The 12,180-nt window shown below is 44.0% G+C and overlaps 1 protein-coding gene across 6 annotated transcripts in view; it reads left to right on the top strand.

The window, feature by feature from the left end:
- prickle1b (prickle homolog 1b) overlaps positions 1-12,180 on the top strand; it is a 142,716-nt gene that overhangs the window by 110,842 nt on the left and 19,694 nt on the right. For all 6 annotated transcript variants that reach the window (XM_048549484.2, XM_048549489.2, XM_048549490.2 and 3 more), the window contains exon 3: positions 10,392-10,505. In XM_048549484.2, the coding sequence (XP_048405441.1) occupies positions 10,392-10,505 (114 nt within the window). The remainder of the gene's footprint in view (positions 1-10,391; positions 10,506-12,180) is intronic.

Here is a 12,180-nt window from a genome sequence, read left to right as displayed (position 1 = left end):
TCTTAGAGTGGCCACACAAGTAGATCAGGTGTTCGAGAAGGCGTATGGCATGCTTGCCTTTATTGGTCAGGGAATTGAGTACAAGAGTTAGTATGTCAAGTTGCAGCTTCATAAGATTTTGGTTAGGCCACACATAGAGTATTGTGCTCAGTTCTGGTTACCACATTAATGGAAGGATGTGGAGGCTTTGGAGAGGGTGCAGAAGACGTTTACCAGGATGTTGTCTGGATTAGAGGGTATGATCTGTATGAAGAGGCTAGAACAACTCGGGTTGTTTTCTCTAGAGCAGTAGAGGCTGAGGGCTGACTTGATAGAAGTCTACAAAATTGAGTTGCATAGATAGGGTTGACAGTCAGAATCTTTTTCCTGGAGGTGAAATGTCTAAAACCAGGGGACATGCATTTAAGGTGAGAGGGGGAAACATTCAAAGGAGATGCGAGGAGCAAGGCTTTTTTTCCACATAGAGAGGGGTAGGAGTCTGGAACATAATGGCAGTGAGGGCAGATATGATAGAGGCATTTAAGGGACTTTTAGATAAGCACATGAATATGCAAAGAATGGAGGGATATAGACCAAGGGCAGGCAGAAAGGATTAGTTTAATTTGGTGTCATGTTTGGCACAACATTGTGGGCCAAAGGGCCTGTTCCTGTGCTGTACTGTTCAATGCTGTATGAAAGTAGTCTCACTGTTGGTCAGTCCGCACCACACATAAATGCAGCTCTTGGTTTACATGACAATGCAAAAATACCCTGGAATGGAAGCTGTCGGTAGGGTCAATGAAGTAGGGCCTTTGTTCGCAGCATTACCATTCTTTGCCCTTGTATTGCTGTCACAGCCCATGGTGATTCTATCCCTTTGCAGGATGAACTGTTCCCTCCTTTTCTCTGAGGATGTCTGAGCAGGGACACAAGTAGTCTGCCTCTAGCTTTGCTAAAGCCCTAGGGTACACCACGTAGGAGTAAGAAGAAAAGTGAAAAAAAGAATCTGTGGTTGCAGAAGGATGCTTAGCATTACATCACACTGCCACATTTAATTGCACTGTCTGTGAACCATTGTCTCATTATTGCCTGCTGCATGCCAAAGCCTTGTGAAAAATGGGAAGATGAGAGTGAAAGATGAGTCACATGTGGCTTTCAGATGAATGGATCTTTGGTTGTGGCGGAGAGGGAAGGTGTTGAAGCTGGAGAGATTCAGCAGAGTTTACACACACACAAATATGCACGTGCATGTACAGAGAGGCGCGCACATACACAGACATTCATATGCACACATATACATGTACACATGCACATACAGGCGTACATATACACACACTCTCGCACACTCTCTCGCTGGTGTCAGAGTTCAAAACATCTCCTCAGGGTTAGAGAGGAATTCAGTGAGTGGGAGGGTGTCCAGTTATAGTCACCCATGTGGCTACCAAGTAACACAGCAAGGATCGGGAAAGAGATTCTCTTTGAGGTGCACACGTACCTAGGGGCTTAGTTACAAACAAAATTACAAGACAAAGGATTACTACTTGAACCATGAGAAAATTGCCATAGGCTAACTAAGATAAGGGAGTTGAATGTGTGGCTGAAGGACTGATCTGGGTGGGTTTCAATTCATGGGAATTTGACACCAGGATGGTCTTCACCTAAATGAACTATGTTTTTGTGTATTGTATAACTAGGACTCAAAATAGCACAGAATTTGCTCTAAATAGTATCAGAGATAATGTGGTATACTGCATCCACTGTACCCGGTGTGACTTCCTCTACATTGGGGAAACCAAGCGGAGGCTTGGAGACCGCTTTGCAGGACACCTCCGCTCAGTTCGCAACAAACAACTGCACCTCCCAGTCGCAAACCATTTCCACTCCCCCTCCCATTCTCTAGATGACATGTCCATCATGGGCCTCCTGCAGTGCCACAATGATGCCACCCGAAGGTTGCAGGAACAGCAACTCATATTCCGCCTGGGAACCCTGCAGCCTAATGGTATCAATGTGGACTTCACCAGTTTCAAAATCTCCCCTTCCCCTACTGCATCCCTAAACCAGCCCAGTTCGTCCCCTCCCCCCACTGCACCACACAACCAGCCCAGCTCTTCCCCTCCACCCACTGCATCCCAAAACCAGTCCAACCTGTCTCTGCCTCCCTAACCTGTTCTTCCTCTCACCCATCCCTTGCTCCCACCCCAAGCCGCACCCCCATCTACCTACTAACCTCATCCCACCTCCTTGACCTATCCGTCTTCCCTGGACTGACCTATCCCCTCCCTACCTCCCCACCTGTACTCTCTCCACCTATCTTCTTTTCTCTTCATCTTCGGTCCGCCTCCCCCTCTCTCCCTATTTATTCCAGAACCCTCACCCCATCCCCCTCTCTGATGAAGGGTCTAGGCCCGAAACGCCAGCTTTTGTGCTCCTGAGATGCTGCTTGGCCTGCTGTGTTCATCCAGCCTCACATTTTGCTGTAAATAGTACTGGTGGTTGGGTTGGTCATTGAGTCATACAAATGTATAGCACAGAAACAGATCCTTCGGCCCTACTCGCCCATGTTGACCAGATATCCTAAATAAATCTAGTGCCATTCACCAGAATTAGGCCCAAATCTCTCTTGAACACTTCCTATTCATAAACCCATCCAGGTGCCTTTTAACTGTTGTAACTGTACCAGCCTCCAACACTTCCTCTGGCAGCTCATTCCATACTCGCACCACCCCCTTCGTGAGAATGTTTCCCCTTAGATCCCTTATAAACCTTTTCCCCCTCACTTTAAACCTGTGCCCTCTAGTTTTGAACTTGGCAACCCTGTCTATTGACTCTGTCCATGCCTTCCATGATTTTATAAACCTCTATAAGGTCATCATTCAGCCTATGGCACTCCAGGGAAAATAGCCCCAGCCTATTCAGCCTCTCCCTATAGCTCAAACCCTCCGACCCTGGCAACCTCCTTGTTAATGCTAAGACATGAGGGTAGATGTGGGAAAGTGAAAAGAAACTGAGGCACTGGATCAAACACAGCTAATGATAATCAGAACACGACAGGAGGTGACAGGGTATATAAAAGAGTGAGGCAGGAGGTGAGAACCGAGTTTGCAAAAACACTAAATCTAAATATGGTATTCATAACAAAACTGGTGCATTGTCAGCACAAATAGAAATAAGTCCGCATGACTTAATAGCCGTTACAGACGGCTGCAAGGTGATAAAGGCCGGGAACTGAATATTTCTGGTTATTTGACACTTTAAAAGATAGTGGATTTGTTAAGAATGGCATTTAGTGAAATAGTGAGCATTACCTTAATTTCAAAATTCAAGATGTAGAATCAGTTTGGGCAGTGTAAAGTTCAAGTGGACTTTACTTCCAACATCTAAAGTAAAACATTTTTTCCCACCAGAACAATGTGTTATGAGGCAGAGTTTGGATGTTGATTGAGCATTGGATATCATGAACCCTTAAGTCAGTCAGGGTTCCTTGTAAGACACATAACTAGATTAACCTCCAGAGAAACGTGCATTCCTAAATGATGGTGTCATCACACACACAAGGTGACCATAAGGAGACAAGGCCTTCACAGTAGCTTCAGGCTCAGCGATCTCCTCACTAAAGTGCTAGGTCCTGCCTGCACTCAAGAGTGTTAAGGGTTGAAGGATGTTGGAGATCTGTTTGCTATCTGCAATGTCTCATCCATTGGCCTGGAAGATTTGGGACATTTCTGGCCAGAGGTCCCAAGCATGCTGAGAGCATCCAGCTCAGACTCAGGGTCACCCTCCTTGGCTGCAGTATCTGGAGGGTTGGAGATCATAGACAGTGGGAAAGTAAAGGGGCCTGGCATCAGTGGGCTGTCCTGGGAGGGCCTTCTTTCCTACCTGGAGAGGAAGGTCAGTAAACAAGCGCAGAAAGGGTTGGACAGGAACCAGGGTTATAGATGCCGTCAGTTGAAATATAACACATTTATATCACAGCCCTATCAATCCCACAGGGATTTTCTGCATTTAAACAAATGTGTTCAGGTCAAATGGGAAAGTCAGAGGATTGTTATGAGCTTCCTAACATTGTACCAATTGTGAGCTTGGACCTGCCACCTACCCATATACAGGCCAAATTATCCCCTTTGCTATGGAAGTGGCACCTTTGCTCGAAGACGTTAGATACACAGTTAAGAAAATTAGCACAAAAAAGGGAGCAAATTGTTGCTAAAACTTTTTAAAATGCAAAGATTTGTAAAGCGTACCCTTAAAAACATAAATGCAGTGATTTATAGATCATGTAATACCTCATTTTGTTTCGGATATATTTTGACAACTAAAAAGCAGTTCCCATCATACTTAGTTATAGTTGGTGAGGACAAGACAAAGTTCAGAAGGATAAAGAGAGGAACAGAAGTGAGAGATGAGACTGAATTAAAAAGGGCAAAGAGTTAGAGAGCGAGAGCGAGATGCATGAAAGGCATGTTTGAAAAGGAGAGACTGAGAGTAAACAAGGCACAGATGTCCATCAGTGGTAATACTTTTTCTTGTTGTTTTTGGAGTAGGTTCACTATCAGCCCAGCTGCAAAATTGGATGTACCAAAACATCTTGACAATGGTGCTAATGCTGTCAGAACACTGAGTTCTAACACTTAGAGTAAGAACAATGAGTGATATCATCAATAAAATCAAAGTGCAGAGTTTCACCTGTGTGTGCTTTCAGGGTGCAATGGATTGAAAGCAGCTTAATGAAGATAGGGTGAATAGCCAAGGTCTTTGTCTCCAGGGTGGGTCAGCCCAAAACTAGAGGGCATGGGTTTAAGGTGAGAGGGGAAAGATTTAATAGGGATCCAAGGGGCAGAGGGTGGTGCGTGTATGAAATGAACTGCCAGAGGACGTGATGGAGGCTGATACAATTACAATATATAAAAGTTATCTGGATGGCTACATGCTTGGAGGGATATAGGCCAATTTCTGGAAGATGGGACAAGATTTATTTAGGATATCTGGTCGGCATGGACGAGTTGGACTGGAGGATCTGTTTCCATGCTGTACAGCTGTATGACTCTGCAACTCTAAGTACATGGAAAGCCTCCTGACGTTCTGGGCTTGAAGACCAGTAGTAGGTATCTTTTTATTTTGGTCATCCAGTAAAGATCCAGAAGCTTGTCTGCAGACTTTCAGAATGAGACCTGGGCCAGGAAGCTTCACAGCCAGTCGTGGATGATTCAATTCAAGGGGCATTTCCTATCTCAAGATCTGAATGTCTTCTGAAGCAACTCATGGTGATGCAGAAGCAGCTAATAAATTGCTTGCCTTGTTGAATGAATCACCCAGAGTCACCGAAAGAGGTTAATCAGTGAAACAACTTTCTTCTCAGTGATCAGACAGGGCTTTTCTGCAATTGTCTGTTATAGTGAACATGCATTATAAAATGGTGCCAGGATTTAAAGTTGCCAGAGATCCTGATCCTGGATTGCAAGAACTATTAAGTTAAATGCTTAATGGTTTACCATTCAGAGAAGGGGTAGGCATTGACAGGTTATTCCCATGAACATCAGCACAGCATTTGACATTCAAATAACAAAGCATGGAGGAAAAATTCCTTCAACAGTGGTTCCCTCTGCATGCCACTCCTGGCTGAAGAGCATTTTGTGCTGAAGAAAATTTCACCTTAAAAATATTACCAATTTTGGATAGCTGCCCATGTCTTTAACCTTGATAGTTTCTCAGGTGCTTTATCTGCCACCCAGCACGACCTCATTGATTCATTCTATGAATCATTGAGCAATTCACTAATGGAGCAATATAAGACTTACCACCTACACTATATCCACACCCAACTTAAAGCTGCAACTGATGAGAATGCACCATCAGCAGTTCAAAGAATTTTGGCATGGCTACAACAATATTGTGGATTAACGTGAGACAAAGTGTTAGCCTTGTGATTGAGATAACACAGCATGGATCTGGAGGATGACAGCAGGCCAGGCAGTACTGGAGGAGCCAGAAAGGTGACATTTTGGGTCAGGACCCTTCTTCAGAAATGGGGAAGGGGGAAGGGAGCTCGGAAATAAATAGAGGAGGAGTGGGGCTGGGCAAGGTAGATGGGATTGTGATAGGAGAGTGCGAGTAGGCAGTGTTAAGGATTGGTCATTGAAGTGGGAGGAGCTGATAGGTGGGAGAGAAAATGGACAGGTTGTGTCAGGTCAAGGAGGTTGGGATGAGAAGGAGGGTTGGGAGATTTTTGAAATTGGTAAAAATCCACATGTAGGCCATTGGGTTGTAGGCTCCCGACGCAGAATATGAGGTGCTGCTCCTCCAGTTTGTGGGTGGCCTCATTGTGACACTGGAGGAGATCCAGGATGGACATGTCACCCAGGGAGTTAGAGGGGGAGTTGCAACCAGAAGGTGTCGTTTGTTGCGAACAGAGTGCAGGTGCTCTACAAAGTAGTCTCCCAGCCTCTGCTTGGACTCACCGAAGTAGAGGAGGCCACATCGGGAGCAGCGGATGCAGTAGACCACATTAACGAATGTGCAGGTGAACCCCTGTCTGATGTGAAACGTTTGTTTGGTTCTTTAAATGGAGGTGTAGGGGCATGTATAACACTTGCTGCGGTTGCAGAGGAAGGTGCTGGGGGTGGTGGGACTGGTGGGGAGTGTGGAGCGGATGAGGGAGTCGGGGATAGAGCGGTCCCTACAAAAGGCAAATAAGGCTGGGGAGGGAAATATATCTTTGGCTGTGGGGTTGCGTTATAGGTGGCGGAAGTGGTGGAGAATGATACGTTGAATATGGAGGTAACCCACCCCTATCTGCTGTTCATAGGGACCATGCTCTCTGCAACTCCCTCGTCTGCTCCACACTCCCCACCAGCCCCACCACCCCTGGCACCTTTCCCTGCAACCACAGGGAGTGCTTCACCTGCCCCTACACCTCTACCATGCCACCCCACCTCCATTCAAGGCACCAAATAAACCTTCCACATCAGACAGTCATTCACCATCAGTGTGGCCTGTTGTATCCATTGCTGTTGATGTGGCCTCCTCTACATTGGTGAGACCAAGCAGAGGCTCAGAGACTGCATTGTAGAGCACCTGCGCTCTGTTTGCGACAAATGACAACACCTTCCGGTCGCAAACCATTTCAACTCCCCCTCCCACTCCCTGAATGACATGTCCGTTCTGGTCCTCGTCCAGTGTCACAATGACGGCACCCGCAAACTGGATGAGCCTAAATGTGGATTGTACCAATTTAAAAATCTCCACATCCCATGACCAACCCTCCCTCTCATCCCTGCCTCCTTGACACAACCTGTCCCTCTTCCCGCCTACCTATCTGCCTCACCCATCCCACTGACCAATCCCGACCACTGCCGACCTGCACTTATCTATCACCATCCCACCTATCTTCTCCAGCCCCATCCCTCCTCTCTCTATTTATTTCTGAGCTTCCTTCCGATTCCTCATTTCTGAAGAAGGGTCCTGACCTGAAATGTAAACTTTCCTGATGCCTGGCCTGCTGTGCTCCTCCAGCTCCACACTGTGTTATCTCTGACTCCAGCATCAGCAGTTCTTACTATCTGTGGCCTTGTGATTGAGTATTCATGGGTGATATTGTGGCCTGAGTGTGTCAGTGTCAAAAGAGAGTCTCACACAAAGCTGTCCTTGGGCTGTGTAGGCCAAGTCATTGAGTATATTTAAGATAGAGATAGATAGATTCTTGACTGTCAAGAGATCAGGGATTATGGGGAGAAAGTGGGAGGTCGGGGTTGAGAAATTCATCAGCCATGATTGAATGGTGGAGCAGACTCGATGGGTCAAACGGCCTAACGTCTGCACCTGTGTCTTATGGTTTTATTGTCTTATTTCCTTAAAAGTGAAATCTTCACCTGTTTTGTGGGAAGATGGCTTTGGTCAAGTGAATGAGATAATTTGCTAGAATCCCATGAAGAGAAATGCCACAAAGAGCCTGATTTAACATTGGTTTCTAGTTACATCTGTTACGTTTAAACATGTCACGACTGTGGCCAATTGCTATTCTAGTTTAGAGTAGAGTTGCACATGGAGACCAGGAGACAGTAAAGACTGCAGAAGCTGGAAGCTAGAGTCAATAAATGTGGAGTTGGAAAAACACAGCAAGTCAGACAGCATTTGGACTGAAATGTTGACTTTCCTGCTCCTCAGCTGCTGTCTGACCTGCTTTGCTTTTCCAGCTCCACATTTACTGAGACTTGCACGTATTCATCATACCAGACTCTCCAGGAATTGCCTGGGAAGTTAATTGTCCTTGGCAATTACTCTATGTATGGAATCCTCCAAAAGATCCATTTAAAGTTCTGATGGAATGAAGTGAATAGTTACTCAGGAAAAGTTAGACTAATAAATGCAATGTCTAACTCCCAAGCAACTATTCATCTGATGCCATACTTGGCTCTCTCAACTACATGTCCCCCAAGACCCTTCATGTTCCTTCATGTTTCCACAGAATTCAGTAATTTCCATCACCCCCAAACTTCCACCCCATCTCTGTTTGTATTCCCTGACAGCTCTGCAGCAAGAGGCAACGGAAAATATGAAGTGGTCCTGATCAAAATCTCCTACCAGACATGTGGAGCTCTGCTCTTTCATAAGAAAAGGACAGAGGGGCAGTCTGCATGAGATTACCTCTCCTCTGGTAATCCTGCCCTATGGGAATGCAATACCATCTTTTAAGTGAGGTGGAGTTGACGTAGAATATTAGCTATGTAATTTTGAATGACCGGGCAGACTCAAACGACCCTTTAGTCATTTCCTGCCCTTGTGTTCCATGTATGCAGTATCTCGGAAGCATCTTTTTTTAATCTTGGTTAGATTCTTTTGTTGGGTGGGTTTGATAGTACAGATCCAGATTCAATTTTAATAGCATTTTGAGGTTTTTTTTGTTCCCAATCAAGAGTTGCTTTCCAACCTTTTATAAATCAGTGCTATTCCCTCATGTCCACCAGCCCAGACTCATCTGTTATCCAGCTCTTTTTGTTCTTCCGTACAGACTGTCTTCCTTCCATGAGCATCACCATTTCTATTAGTACAGCTGAAGACTATTAAATTGCTGTAGTTGAAATCAATGGTCCCACATTAGATCACTTCCATTAAAGGCAGAGGCTAAACAAGTCATCTGCTGTGAAGATTTATGTGTTGGATTCCGGTGTTTTGCTGCATTGACAACTTTTTGTTAACACTAATAGCAGAAGCAGTTGTGTTTGTGTGTGTTGTTACATTCTTTCAAGAATAGGTTTCACTTGGGAATTAATTGTAATGAAAGTGGGGAGAAAAAATTATTTATGTAACATATTTTTCCCATTCATTAACATGTGAACTGTTCTCCTAGCATAGTGTCTGTCTTGACACAAAATGTATCCGGAGTATTTTTGTCAACTCCACCTGGATTAAAAGTCTAGAATTATAATGATCCCATTTTAAATTACAGGGAAAACAATAGTATCACCCTCAACCTGTTTAAAGTAACTACTGCTGATTTGTGACTTTGCGTAGGAGGTGTCTCCTTAAATTTCTGGTGTAAGAGACCCCCAGTTGGGAGGTGTTGAACTGGAGAGGTCCCGTTCAAGATTAGGCTCTCATTAAGCCTGCAACGGGTTGTTTTTCCAATTTCCAGCCATTACCTTTGATAGGAATAGCTCCACACCAGATGCTCTACTGTAACAAATTAGTGACTGTACAGTCACTGAACCTGGCATCTAATAAATTATGGCAGGAACCCAAAGCTGGAAGGAATTTCCTCCAGCTACATCCCAGAAGCACACATGGAAGCAATGAAGTCAACTTGCTTGGATGAGTTTTGCCTGTGGGAGATCAGAAAGTTGAATACACTCTTCTCTTTTAAGTCTACTCAACCCACGGGACAAATTTTGGGTTCTTGTCCAGTGTTTTTGTTTCTTGGGCAACTTCACACATTAACTTGGGTAATTGCTGACAGAAATGTGGTATTTTCTGAAGCTGTTTAGTGCAGCAATGATGAGGGGTAGGGAAGGGTAATGACCACATTAACCATGCATAAGTTATGATACGTTAATTATTGCCACATATCCCATCCCAGAATGGCAGTTCTCTGCCACAGGTCATATTTGAAGCAATCCAATTTCTCTGGTTTTAATGATCTCTGCTCCTAGTGACGGTCAATGTAACGTACATCCTGTCAGACTCCTGTTCCATTTAACATCATATCAATCCCAGAAATCCTAAATCTCTGTTTTACTAAAGAAAAATCATTAACTGGATGCATTTGAAAGCATTCAGTGTTTGATAAGCAATCGACAGATGAAATTAACGAAACCTGCAGCTGATGTGTTGAAATTATCCATTGGGGCATTTCTGCTTGACTGACTTTGTAAACTTTCAGTTGTGTGTTTATTCATTCTCTTTGACCCCAAATACAGGTACAGCTGTATTTTTCATGCCTGCCAGAAGACAAGGTCCCTTATGTCAACAGTCCTGGAGAGAAACACAGAATTAAGCAGCTCCTGTATCAGCTACCACCCCATGATAATGAGGTAATAAAACTCATGCTTTAAAAAAACACAAGTCCAAATTTTGCGTACCATGTAGTTGGCACTCATAGAGATTGGTGAGAAACTAAATCGCTTTTTGTCATCTTTTTACCTCTCATTGATTAACCAGAATTTTGTGTAAAATGTTTAAAATTGTCACAGGAATGTTAGTTAATCCCCAAAATCACAACATGTGTATGTGTAAACTTTGAATTATTTACTTATTTGTTCTGAAGCAAACATTCCTTGTACTTTTATTAGTGTGCATTCTCTTCCTCTCATTTACATTTGTTGTATTTCACATCACTTTCTTAACACTAGTCACTTTTATGCTGTTTGCTGTCATGTTGTAACTGTCGTCGTGTGCTTAAAATTCCAAACATCATTATAGGCAAAGATGGAGAAACAGGAGTGCACTGTAGCAGAGAAATTCTGGGACTTGAAGGAGGCATTGTGTTCCTGTGAACTTGTTGTCAGAAAGGAGTGCCCTTTCTTGAATAAATAAGCTACAGCTCATGTTTTAATCCAGCCTGCGATTCACATTTACAACAGGCTTTGTAGTAAAACAGATATGTGCTTTCTGGCCAGGGGTTTAAGTTGTAAAGGGCTGCTAACAATTATCCCTTTCTATTTAAAGTCTATCTTCTTTATTCATTTAAGTGTCATTTGGTTGGAGCTCTTTGCCTTTCTTTAAAATCCAGCTCTTATCTTGCTGCCTGTATTAGTCCAGCTAATATTCTGAAAAGTGCAATCACGTCTCACATGTCTCCTTTTAATCAGAAACTGCTGCTGAACTAATATCACTGCATAAATTCTCCATTCAATCCAACTTGAATTTCTAAGCAGGCATTAGTAACCTAATCTACTAAGTTGTAGAAGCACCTCAGTAATATTCATACTGTATACATTTTGGAAGCATTGTCACAACATGCCTTTTGTGTACAGAGCTATAAAAACACAATTAATCATAAAGTATAGAGGAGATAGGATTTCCACTAGTTACTTTGTGTTAGTGCTGTAAACAATAATGAGAAGATTTCCTCTGTCCACAATCTCCATTTAACAAATGATTTTATTGAGAGTTATGATCAGAGGACACTCCCTTCTGAGACTGAAATGCTCAGCAGAAAGTTGCAGCGCAGTTGCTCAGTGGGTTAGTCCTGCTGCCCCTCAGCTCCGGGGAGCCGGGTTCAATTCCAGCCTTGGGTGGCTGTCCGTGTGGTGTTTGCACATTCTCCCCGTGTCTGTGTGGGCTTCTTCTGGTTGCTGCGGTTTCATCCTGTAGCTCAAAGACATGCGGGTTAGGTGGATTGGCCATGCTAAATTGCCCACAGTGCCCAGGGATGTGTAGGTTAGGTGGATTAGCCATGGGAAGTGCAGGGATAGGGTGGGTCTGGGTGGCATGCTCTTCAGAGGATTGGTGTGGATGCCCCCACACTAGAGATTCCATGAAACTGTCTAATAACAGCAACTTTTACTTTGAAAATAAAATTTTGTCCAGTTTTTTTCCAGTGGAATTATGCATTCCCACTTCTACAGCAAACTATCCACATAATTGTCCAGTTTTTTTCCTCCAGCCTTGACCTGGCATGTGATTCCAGTGTCCTTTTCTCTCGTATGTACTAAGCCATTCGTCCTGTGCGAAATTAGCTTTACGCAATGTTGGTTGGTAGGTCTG

This window comes from Stegostoma tigrinum, chromosome 18, assembly GCF_030684315.1.
Source record: "Stegostoma tigrinum isolate sSteTig4 chromosome 18, sSteTig4.hap1, whole genome shotgun sequence".
Classification (NCBI taxonomy): domain Eukaryota; kingdom Metazoa; phylum Chordata; class Chondrichthyes; order Orectolobiformes; family Stegostomatidae; genus Stegostoma; species Stegostoma tigrinum.
This window is presented reverse-complemented; position numbering and strand designations above follow the sequence as displayed.